We start from the raw sequence: 11,136 nt of genomic DNA on the forward strand, positions 1-11,136 counted from the left end.
CCCCGCCCCCCCCCCCCTCCCCTTTTCACGACCTTTTCCAGTCACCCTTCTTCATCTCCCGGTGCAAGCACCTGGCATGTGCCGGGTGCATGACCGACGCCGCCACCCGCTCGGCGACCGGCCCATGCCCCGCATGCGGAACGCGTACCGTCTTCTGTCGGCTCTCGTCGTCTGATCCGCCGGCATCTCGCCCGCCGTCAGTTGCCGAGCTCTTTGCGCCGCCGCTCCCGCTGCTCGAGCAGGCTGTGACCAACTTCAAGTTCCAGCTTCGGCAGGCTCTCGTCCTTGCCTCGCGCTACGCCGACCACGCCGCCGTCGCGCAGCGGGCGCATCGCGCGGCATCACGTGCCACCTCGCTCATCGACAAGTACAAAGAGAAGAATGCGGCGCTCGAGGCTGCCGCCCGCACCGCTACCAGCCGCATCGCCGCGCTCGAGGCTGAGCTTGGTGTGCCGGCCTCGCGCGCGTCGTCGCGTCGTCGTCACCACGAGCCCCAGCAGGAGCGGACCCACCTCCCGTCGCGGGTCTCACACCCTCGCTCGCATCTCCGCGACTTTGACTTTAGTGGCAGGGCCGGCGGCAGCAGTAGCGGATCGGGCACAGTAGTGGCCGCCGGTCCGTCACCACCCAAACGGCGGCAGCGTCCGCTCCCGGGCCCCATGCCGATTGCTGCCGCTTTCCACCAGCATCGCTCGCCGCCACGATCTGTCCAGCGCTCGCGGCAGGCGTTTCCAACCACGCCAGACACGGTGGCGCGGCTACCGCCGTTTCGGCGGCCGCAGACAACGGCCGCGCTCTCGCGGTACGCCCGGCAGCACCGGCCGTACGTCCGCCGCTGAAGCTTAAACTCCGCCGTCGCTCACCGCATGCGGTCAAAGTTGACCAGCGAGTACGAAATCCATTGCGGGTTCTTGGACGCGCCCGGGCCGTCGACAAGCCGCACCTTGATAGGATACGGCGATTCGCCAAAGAACGGAAGCCACTCGCGGATCTTGGCGGTCGGAAATGGACCGTACACCTCTTGCGGCTCCTTGAGAATGGCATATTCCCACATGCACGTCGCTGACGGCCCGCTCGCTTCGCTTGCGACCGTTCTGGAGCTGGCCGCGTCCATCGCCGCCACATCGGCCTCGACGTCTTCACGACGCTTGGTAAAGATCGAGTGATCGCCCGCCGACTCGAGCAGGTTTGAGGTGAGTTCGGTGATGGCGTCAAAGCTCGAGCGGTCGCCCGCGGCCTTGGTCCGGTTGAGCGCCGCGACCGCCGTTTCTCCAGGCTGCAGTAGAGCGAGGAGCTCGGATCGCATAGCCCGGACCCCGCCCCGGGTCAGGCTTTCTGCCGGCTCGTTGTCAAATGCTGCAGTCGATGAGACGCGTGGGGCGGCAGCAGAGACTGGCACGGCCTCGTCGACCTCGGCCAGCCATCCGTCGCGCCCGCCGAGGCCCTCGACATCGTCCTCGCTGGCGTCGTCGTCCGCGAGCGCGTGGTAGTTCCCGGCCTCGTCAAAGTAGCCCTCGCGCATCTCGTCGCGGACGTTGAACGGCTCCAGCCGGACGCCGTCCTCGGTCATCTCAGCCTCAGGCCCATCCTCTTCGGCGGCCCCCAGCTCGCGGCGGACGCGCTCTCTCGCGCGGCGCCGAGCAGCAACTGCAGCGGCGGCGGCGCCGGATGAACCGTCCTCGCGAATGTCGCCAAAGAGACCATCATCCGAGTCCTCGTCACCGGCGGCGGCGCCATCATCGACCTCGTCGCCGTCATCGTCATCGCTCCCGCTTCCGCTCGCCGGGCCGGCAGCTGGGCGGGCAGTCGGCACGCCGCGGTCGTCCAAGCCCTCGGCGCGGGCGATCCGCGCCGCCCGCGCCGCCCGCTGGGCACGGGCCAGCTCCTCAGCCTCGTCAGCAACCATGTAGGCAGCGCGGGCCTGCTCGACCTTGACCGCCGCCTCGGCCGCCGCCGCCGCCGCCGCCACCACCGCTCCGTCGTCCTCGTCCAGGCCATGCCCATTGGCGACGGGCTCGGGGCCGCCGCCCTGCCCGCCCGCCACCAGCCCGCGTGCCCGCTTGGCGCTCGTCCCGTCGTCGTCGTCTGACTCGAGGCCTGCTGCAAGCGGGTTCCCGCGTCGGCGCTTCATCTCCTGCTCTGCCTGGCCTGCTGAGTGGAGTGGAGTCGTCCAGTCGGCCGCCTCTGCCCGCCGCCCGCCGAGTCGGTGCCGCCCCACTCGCCGGCCGAGTCGGTGCCGCCCCACTCGCCGGCCGAGTCGGTGCCGCCCCACTCGCCCGCCGAGTCGATGCCACCTGCCAAGCCCGCGCTACTCAAGTCAGCGTCGCCCCCCCCTTCCCCCCCCCCTCTCCCTCACCGTCTCTCCGCCCACCCCTCTCCCCTGGCATGCATCCGGCACTGAGCCCCATTGCAGATGGAGGACGGCGGAGAGGGGCGTACGCCCTGGCCGGGCGGCCGAAGACCACGGCGTTGGTACCTTCTGTCGCCCGGCCGGACCTCTCCGCCCTGCGCTTCAAGGGCCATCCGCTGATGGTGGCGCCGACACGGACCAAGGGCGAGCACCCGACCATTCCGGGCCTGTATCACATGGCGCTCAAGCGGAGCGTAGGCAAGGGCAAGTGGCGCACCGTCGTCACCGGCTGGTTCGGCCCGGCAGAGATCGAGTCCATCGCCGTCGCCCTCTCCCGGGCAGAGATCTCCCTCGCCGACATCGACACTGTCTGGCTCGCTTCCACCTCGTCGCCTGCTGCTGCTCCCTCGCCGCCCGCTTCATCAGCCGCCGCATTGTGTCCGCAGCCGCTGGCAGTGATCGGTCCGGCTGGTCCGCCTCCACAGGCGGGGAGCTGGGCGCTTGTTCCGCCGGACACTACCGTTGTGTTCAACGGGTACCACATGTTTAGCAATCCTATCCATGCGGTTGTCGATCGTGAGCGTGGCTTCCGCGCCCTCGACCCAGTCCCAGTCCTCTACTGGTACATCAAGGCTGGGAACGTTCCCATCGCCGACGGCTGGTTCGGCCCTGATGAGCTGCTTCCGCGCGTGGCCGCCGCTTGCCAGGACGACAACGTCCACAGTAAGTATGTTCCTTCCGTTGCTTCCACCTGCAGCGCCTTTGCTGCGCCCTTCAACGAACCGCTTCCCCTCGAGGATCCGCGCCACGTCGATGTCCGCAAGCGGCGGACGGATCAAGTCCGCATCCTGCCCGAGGCTTCCCGCGCGCCCGTTCCAGACTCGGTCGACTTTTCCCTCGACAACTACTGGCTCTACGGCCTGCCGCTGACTACCAGTCTCACCGTGGCCTCGGGCATGCATCCTGTTGTTCGCGAGGCAGCTTACGTGCATGTTGTGTTGTCGCAGATGGGCGGCCGCGCGCTGTGGTGTGGCTGGGCTACTCCGCATGAGACCCGCTACGTGGCATACTGCCTTGTACGCGACGCGGCTATCGCGTACGCTGTTGATGCCGGCTCGGCGCTCCACTCGCAGCTCGACGCTCAACTCAAGCTCCTCCCTGATCCAGCCTCCCTTTCTTCGCTTGATCTAGACGTACCAGGCGATATGTCGCTCAAGCTCACCCTCGATGCGAATGCAGGCGTCCGCCCTCGCCCGAACCGTCCGCCGCAGTACCGATTCAAGGTGTATGATGCGAATTGGAATCTGCTCGACAAGCCGCGGTGGGCCTCGGTCGACTCGCTTGCCTCTGTCATCGCCACCGCCAAGAACCGGCTCAAGCGGCTCCGCGCTGCCGCTGGCTCTCCGTCTCGTCCTGCCAAGCGCATCAAGTCGTCGCGTCCTTGACAACGAGAGCAGGCAGTTGTTTCCTTTAAACGAATTTCATCGCGGACGCATTGCGTGTCGCGGCGATAGCGTCGCCCCCGGCCCGGCGACATGGGCAGGGTGGACGGGGTCGTGAGCGGTGGTCGAGTCCGAAGCGGCGGCGGCATCGGCCGCCGCCGCCTCGCGCATCAGCCGACTCTTTTCCATGATCATGTGGTACATGTCGGCCTCGGCCTTGAGCTCGCGCTCCTGCTCACGCGCCACGACGGCGCGCTGCTCGGTCTGCAGGTTCACCGCTGACTGCTGGATGTATTCGTGCATGGTCCCGAGCCGGGTGAGGTCTGGCGAAATGGGCCGCACCTCCTCAGCCTCGAGCTCGGCGTCGATCTCGGTCCACACCTCGCCGACCTTGTACTTAAAGTACTCCAGAATGAGCCGAAGTGCCGTCTTGTGCCGGCAGCTGAGCCCAGTGTGGCCCTGAAACCCGAGCTTGCAAAAGAGGGCAAAGACTTTGGCCCGCATGTTGGCTCGCACGTCGGCAATCGCCGGCGAGACCTCGTCGCCGTCGCCGCCGTCGCCGTCTGCCTCGGCCGCCGCGGCCGCCTCGAGCTCGAGCACAAAGGCCGCAGTCCGCCCGTACTGTGCCACCGCGGCAAAGGCAGGCGCTCCACCCTCGCCTTCATCGTCATCGCTCACGGCCACAGGCGCCAGTGGGGTATCCACGTTGCCGATGACCCCGTGCCTGTCGAGCGCCACGCCCAGCTCGGCCTGCGACGTCTCCCAGGCCTCGAGCAAGAGATGGGCCACTGAGCGCTCAGCGTCGCGGCCGGACCGCCACCTCCGCACATACGCCACCGTGTAAGGATGGTCGAGCAGGTCGAGGATAACACCGAGGCCATGGTTGGTGATCTCGGCCGGCAGCTTCGGCGTGTCAAGCAGGTCGAGGAGGGCAAAGACGCCATCGGCCCGCAAGAACTGTGTCTCGGACTCGATGATGCCCACCACTGCGGACCAGATGCAGTCGATGGCTGCGAGAACAATGGTGGGCTCGCGCTCAGGGTCGCTCATGTCAAAGTTGAGGAGTGCGATGACGGCGTCGATGCCGCCTTCGAGGAGAAACTCGGCCTGGTTCGCTGCGTTTTCGGCGGTGAGGACCGAGAGCGTGAGTGCCGCATCGCGCCGCAGCTTGACCTCGAGCGTCGCGTCCTTGAGAATGGAGAGGAGGACAGCAACAAGGCCGAGCTCGCCGTACTGCGTCGCAAACAGGGCCGCAGTGTTGAGGACGAGCTTGCTCAGACCGGAGCGCAGCGCCGCTGGCGGAGGTTCATCAAGGTGCTGCACAAAGGCGTCGATGACAAGCGACGGACCGTTGCCGGCGGCAAACTCGGCCGGAACCTCGGCCGCGAGGTGGAAGAGCAGCGAGGTGGCGAGGACCTGCAGCTCGCGGTGCTGGTGAAGCGTCCACTGGAGCAGCGTCCCACGCTCTGCACCCGGATCAAGGTACATGAGGAGAACACGGACAAAGGAGGCGCTGATGAGCGCCGCCACACCGTCGGGGGTGGTCGTTGTCGAGAGCACCAGGTTCCACAGCAGCTTCTTCATCTCAAAGTCCTCTTCGGTGCAGCCAAGAGCCGTCAGCGGGAGCTGCGGGAGTGATGCCGGGACGCGTGCCGTCTCGCGGGCGCAAGCCAGCTCGAGGAGGAGGGTGGTAAAGCCTGCGGCCACAAAGGCGTTCGGGTCAACATAGCCCGAGTTGGCGAGAAGTGTGGCGAGGATGAGGACCTCATTGCGGAGATGGCGGTCGTTGCGCTTACGCGAGTGAAGGAGGAGCGAGGCAAAGACGCCGCGGATGTCGGCCAGAACCTCGACAGAGTCCATCTGGGCGTGGGCCTCGGGCACGGCCTCGAGCACGTTCCACACCAGCTCGACCAGGACCTCCAACCTTGCCGGGGCGCGCGCGCAGCCGGCAAACAGTCGCGCGGCAAGTGCAATTCCACCAGCATCGGCAATCTGGGCGCAGTGCGACGGGAGCGAGCACGAGAGCGAGAGCAGAGCGTCCACGATGGCGTCGACGGTCTCTACGGCGCCGTCGCCGGCCTCCATGGCGCGGCCCAGAGCCTGGACCAGGAGCGGGATGCAGCCAGATATAGAGACAGCATGCTGATTATAGCGTAGCGGCTCACCGTCCTCGCGCCTCCCTGCGGCATCATAGGCGGCGAGAGCCGTGGCAGCCGCCGCCGCGGCATCAGGGACAAAGACGGCGCTGGCAGCATGGGCCAGAAAGGCGACCAGAGCCACGACATGATCAAACAGAATGAGTTCGTCTGACGCGCCAGCAGCTCTCAGCGGGCGAGCAGCCAGAGCCAGAAGATCCCTCAGAGGAGCGGCATAGGGCCTGGCATCGGAAGCGTTGGCGGCGTTGGTGACGGCGGCTTCGAAGACAGGCACCAGCCGCGGCAGATCCCTCAGATGAAAGCCGCCGGCAGCAGCATTGGCACTCGCCACTTTGGCCAGAGCAGCCGCATGACGAAGCGCAAGTCCGCTCGAGTGTCGCGAGGTGAGGAGGGCAAAGACCTGCTCCAACGGAGGCGCGTTGGGCGTCACGCCCCCGGGCAGCTCCGTCCCCCCGCCCTCCTCCTCGGCCGTTGCCCTCCGCCCGCCCGTCGCCACTGCTTCTGCCGCTGCTGCTGCCGCCACTTGCTCGTCCCTTGCCTCACCGGCAGTCCGGGGTGGGGAAGCTTGCATGGCGTGCGTATGGGTGGGTGGGTGGTGAAGGTGGGTGGGTGTGGGGGTGTGGGGGGGGTTGGGTGGTGGGGGGTGGGGGTGGGCAGGCGGTGTTTGGCTCGGCGAGTGGCGGCGGGCGGTGGGCGGGTGGCAGTGGCGGACGGTGGGTGGTGGCGGTGATCGTGATGATGGTGGGAGGGTATGGGTGTGGGCAGGCGAGGGAGGATGGCGAGTGGCGGCGGGCGGCGGGCGGGTGGTAGTGGCGGACGGTGGGTGGTGGCGGTGATCGTGATGATGGTGGTGATGATGATGGGAGGGTGTGGGGGTGGGCAGGCGTTGGGTGGTGGCGGTGATCGTGATGATGGTGGTGATGATGATGGGAGGGTATAGCGGTGGGCAGGCGAGGGAGGATGGCGAGTGGCGGATCGTGTTGGTGATGGTGATGGTGGCTGGTGCGACAAGTGATTTGGACGGCAGATGCTTGGTGGAATCGTGCATTTATGGACGGACGCCGTTGAGGCCAAAGTAGTCACGCGACGAGTTGTAGAGCGAGACCGAGGCCATGACCAACGCTGCGCCAACGGCAAAGACAAGCGACGGCTGCATACCCAGAAAGACGATCGAAAAGAGAGCACAGACAATGACCGAGAACGAGGTGGCAAAGCCCTTGAGAATGTTGTCGGCGTACTTGACCACCACGGCCACAGTCAGCCCGCCAAGCGCGTAGACCATGATGATGAGCACTACAATCGCACCGTAGCCGCGGAAGAAGCCGTACTCGGCAATGGCCGCTCCGTCAGACACATACGCCCCAGCGAGGGCAAGGACAGAGCCGATGGCTCCGAGCTGGATGTTACGGATCCAGACCGAGACCTTGGAGCCCTTGAGAATCTTCTCAAAGTACACGGCGGCAAAGCCCGAGAGCAGGCACGCTGAGAGTACCGCCAGAAAGCCCGTCAGCTGTGAGCCGTAGTGGACCGACGACGAGTGGGCCTCGCCCTCGCCCGGCGGGCGGATCCCAAGCTGGACGAGCGTGACGCCGGCGGTGAGGACTACCAGGGCGAGCCACTGCTGGTTCGAAAGCTGCTTGCCGAGGATAAAGACTGAGAACAGCGCTGTCGTCATCAGCTTGAGCTGGTACGTCAGCTGGGTGGTGGCAGCGTCCAGATTCGACGTGGCCACAAACAGCAAGTTGTTCTGCACCATGTAGATAAAGGCTGGGACGCCGACCTTGAAAGTATCCCAAGGATCGGCCAGCTGGGAGGAGAGCTCGATCTTTGCAGCACTCCAATCCCAACCATGCTCATGCGAGAGGAGAGCAAAGGAGCAGATGAGCTTGACAACCTCCACACAGACCACCACCGTCGACGAGATGTACGATGGCCCCTTGAGCGTCCTCGAGTAGTTCATCAGCAGCAACTGAGTCGAGTTCTGAAAGACAAGCACCACCAGCGCAACCTTCTTCATCATCTGTTCCTTGGCCGACAGTCCATGAACTCCCGCAGGCATCGGCAGCTCGCCCATACCCTTCCCTGTCGTCCCATCACCACCACCACCACCACCACCACCACCACCGCCACCGAGTGCCACTCCGACCAACCCAGCCCCTGCTCCAGCCCCAGCCCCAGCCACAGCCCCAGCCCCAGCACCCGCACCCGCACCCGCACCAGCCCCTGAAGACGACATCCACCTCCGCTGGCTCACTGTCTGTCCCCGCGTTGCCTTTGCTCTGCCCCTGGTTCTGCAGTGGCGTGTGTGGCCCTGTCGTCCTCTCCCTCTGGCTGCGGCTGTCGCTGTCGCGGTGGCTCTCGCTGCCTGCCGCCCGTTCGCCCAATTCCTGCAAACCTGACAATGCCGCACGAATCGAATGGTGGCTACGCTCACACAGGATCGCTCACACTGGTGCACTCACTGGCCGCCCGCGGCTGTTGCGCTGGTGTCCGATCAGGGGAGGGGGGGGGGGCAAACGCGCACTCGGGTGACGGCGGGGTGAAATAGTGGTCGTCATGGATGTGTGGGGCTTGTTTGGCCGTTGCTTGACGTTCTGTCGAGTTTGGAAGTCGATCGGGAGCGGTTTATGAGCGGTCATGGCTGGCGCCGGGGTGTCTATCGCAAAGGAAGAATCGCGGTCAGACTGACTGCTACATTGTTTTCCGCGCCAATGGACGTGATCATGCTCGCCATTGGTGTGTGGAAGGGTTGTTTGTCCAGATCGGGGCGCCGGGTGGCTTGTTATCGTCGATCGCTTACCTGCGCATCGCATCGCACAGCATCGCAGCCTTGCAAGTCGTGGACATTCTCAATACTACATCACCAGCTGTGACAATAGTTGTGTTCATCGCGTCGCGGGGGTGTGGTTGGTTCGCCATCGTGGGTCACACAGCGCGCCATCTGACCACGGTGATCACATCCACGATAATCGGCTGCACCAACATGACGTGGCTACACTCCAGCACACCATCAGAGGATACCACATGTCCTGTAATCGCGAGTTAAGCCCAATGGCCATGATCTCACTTGCCATGTGTCTCTGCCGCACGTCAGCCCGTTGACGTCATCGAACGTCACCATGCGACACCACGTCAAAATGGGCACCCGTAACCTCATCCCGCACCACATTCGTCCCTTTCCCCATTAGACATGCTACACACACCATCGTTTCCATCCGCACCCAATCTGGGCGAAGAATCCCTCGGCGAAGTCGCTCTTCACGTCCGGCCAGCCCATCCGCTCGGCCACGCGGCAGCGATCGCCGCGCGCCTCGCTGGCCTTGATGCGCTGACGACCGAGAGTAGCCCGGCGACGTCATCCTCGTTCGCTGATGGGCTTCCGCCAGCAGTGCTCATTGTCCACGACAGGGTCGCTTGTGACGATCCGCTCTCCATCTGTACTGCCATCGACGATGCTGCTGGTGGCCAGCTCGCCGTCGCGTCCAAGGTAGCTGCCGGCATCTACGCCCGCCTCCTCATCCCGATCTACGAGCTGCGGCAGGCAAACAACCAGCGCAAGTATGAAGAGGCGTTTGCCAAGATGTCCGCCGACTGGGACGCTTGTGAGACTGTGTTGGCCTCGCAGCGGTTCCTCTCCGGCGGCGACGCGCCCGACTTTGCCGACGTCCTCCTCTTCGTCGTCGCCCTCCGGCTTGATCTTGTGTACTACGAGCTGTACAAGGTCTCGTTCGGCCTTCTACAAGACTACCCTCACATCGAAGGCTTTGTGCAAGATCTGTTCGAGCGCCCGGCGTTTTACACCGACACGCCTCCGCTCGCCGTCATCAAGACCTTCCACTACACCGGCGAGCCCGATCTCAACCCGCACGGCATCGTGCCGCGCGGCGGCGAGCCCGATCTCCATGGGCCGCACTTTCGCGACTTTGCCTTTGACGCTGTGTCGGCTGACGATGCTGTCAACGAGGACCAGGACGCTGATCGTGGCCGCGGCGAGTGGGTTCGCGGCCTTTCGGAGCTGCGGGCGTGGATCGGGCCCGACGACGACTATCCCGTAGCGGGTGATCAGCGATACGTACTCTACGCCCCGTTCAACTGCCCATGGTCGCACCGCACACTCCTTGCCCGTGCCATCAAGGGTCTGGATGACGCCATCGGCCTTGTCGTTGTCTACTTTCGCCGTGATGCCGACAGTCGGTGGCAGATCAACCCGGCCGTGCCTGGCTGCACCGCCGACGTGTACGAGGGCATCGCCAAGATTACCGAGCTATACGCGGCGTCCAACTCGGACGAGCGCTCGGTGCCTGTTCTCTGGGATACCAAGACCAAGCAGATCGTCAACAACGAGTCTGCTGACATTGTGCGCATCTTCAACTCGTCGTTTGCCGATCTCGCTACCAACAGCATCGACCTTTATCCCGCCGACGCCGCCGACGAGATCGACCGACTCAACCTACTTGTCTATCAGCGCGTGGCCAACGGGGCATACAAGGCCGGCTTTGCTTCATCGCAAGCTGCCTACGACCGGGCCTACGATCGCTACTTTCGTGCGCTCGAGTATCTTGATGGCGTGATCCTCGCCGATCGCGAGTGGCTCGCCGGTACACCGCATCCGACCGAGGCCGATCTCAAGCTCTTCCCGCCCATCTTCCGGCACGACGACGTGTACTTTTCCCGCTTCAAGCTCAACAAGAACAAGCTTGCTGCCTACCCCAACCTCGCTGCCTGGCGCGATCGCATGCTCGCCTTTCCGGGCGTTGCTGCTGCCTCCAATCTTGATCACGCGCGCAACGGCTACTTTGGCCGCACCGGGTCGGAAATCGTCCCTGCCGGACCTCGTCGACTTGGTCTCACTCGATCTGACTACAGCGATGACGTTTGGCTCAACCGTGACCAACCAGCCAGTGGCTCTGAAGAGTAAACCCCCACCTCATCCGCCTTTCCATTCACTTTGATCACCCCCGAACACCCCCTAATCACCCCCGATCACCTCCGATCACCCCGATCACCCCGATCACCCCATTCACCCCCGACCACCCTACCCATCCACCCACCCGATCACCCTACCCATCCACCCACCCATCCACCCCGATCACCCCACCCACCCGATCACCCCGCCACGCCAATTTGTTCCGTTCGCTCAAAGTCAGGTCACGCGCCTGCCCCCCCCCCCCCCCCCCCCACTACGTTC

General features: G+C 64.9%; 4 protein-coding genes across 4 annotated transcripts; 3 read left to right on the plus strand and 1 right to left on the minus strand.

Moving 5' to 3' along the window:
• Positions 1–89: 89 nt before the first annotated feature.
• AMSG_09286 (uncharacterized protein) lies at positions 90–606 on the plus strand (the record flags this gene model as incomplete). Its single annotated transcript, XM_013899218.1, has 2 exons — positions 90–564; positions 590–606. The coding sequence occupies 2 exons, from the start codon at positions 90–92 to the stop codon at positions 604–606; spliced, it is 492 nt and encodes a 163-aa protein (XP_013754672.1).
• A 1,779-nt stretch (positions 607–2,385) lies between these two features.
• AMSG_09288 (uncharacterized protein) lies at positions 2,386–3,840 on the plus strand (the record flags this gene model as incomplete). Its single annotated transcript, XM_013899219.1, has 2 exons — positions 2,386–3,077; positions 3,108–3,840. The coding sequence occupies 2 exons, from the start codon at positions 2,386–2,388 to the stop codon at positions 3,793–3,795; spliced, it is 1,380 nt and encodes a 459-aa protein (XP_013754673.1). The 3' UTR covers positions 3,796–3,840.
• AMSG_12249 (uncharacterized protein) lies at positions 3,805–8,022 on the minus strand (the record flags this gene model as incomplete). Its single annotated transcript, XM_013899249.1, has 2 exons — positions 3,805–6,470; positions 7,005–8,022. 2 exons carry the CDS (start codon positions 8,020–8,022, stop codon positions 3,832–3,834), a joined length of 3,657 nt encoding a protein of 1,218 aa, XP_013754703.1. The 3' UTR covers positions 3,805–3,831.
• Positions 8,023–9,085: 1,063 nt separating this feature from the next.
• Positions 9,086–10,866, plus strand: AMSG_09291 (glutathione S-transferase domain-containing protein; the record flags this gene model as incomplete). The annotated part of the gene is made up of 2 exons (XM_013899220.1): positions 9,086–9,119; positions 9,221–10,866. 2 exons carry the CDS (start codon positions 9,086–9,088, stop codon positions 10,864–10,866), a joined length of 1,680 nt encoding a protein of 559 aa, XP_013754674.1.
• Between the last annotated feature and the right edge of the window lie 270 nt (positions 10,867–11,136).

This window comes from Thecamonas trahens (genome assembly GCF_000142905.1).
Source record: "Thecamonas trahens ATCC 50062 unplaced genomic scaffold supercont1.47, whole genome shotgun sequence".
Lineage (NCBI taxonomy): Eukaryota > Apusomonadida > Apusomonadidae > Thecamonas > Thecamonas trahens.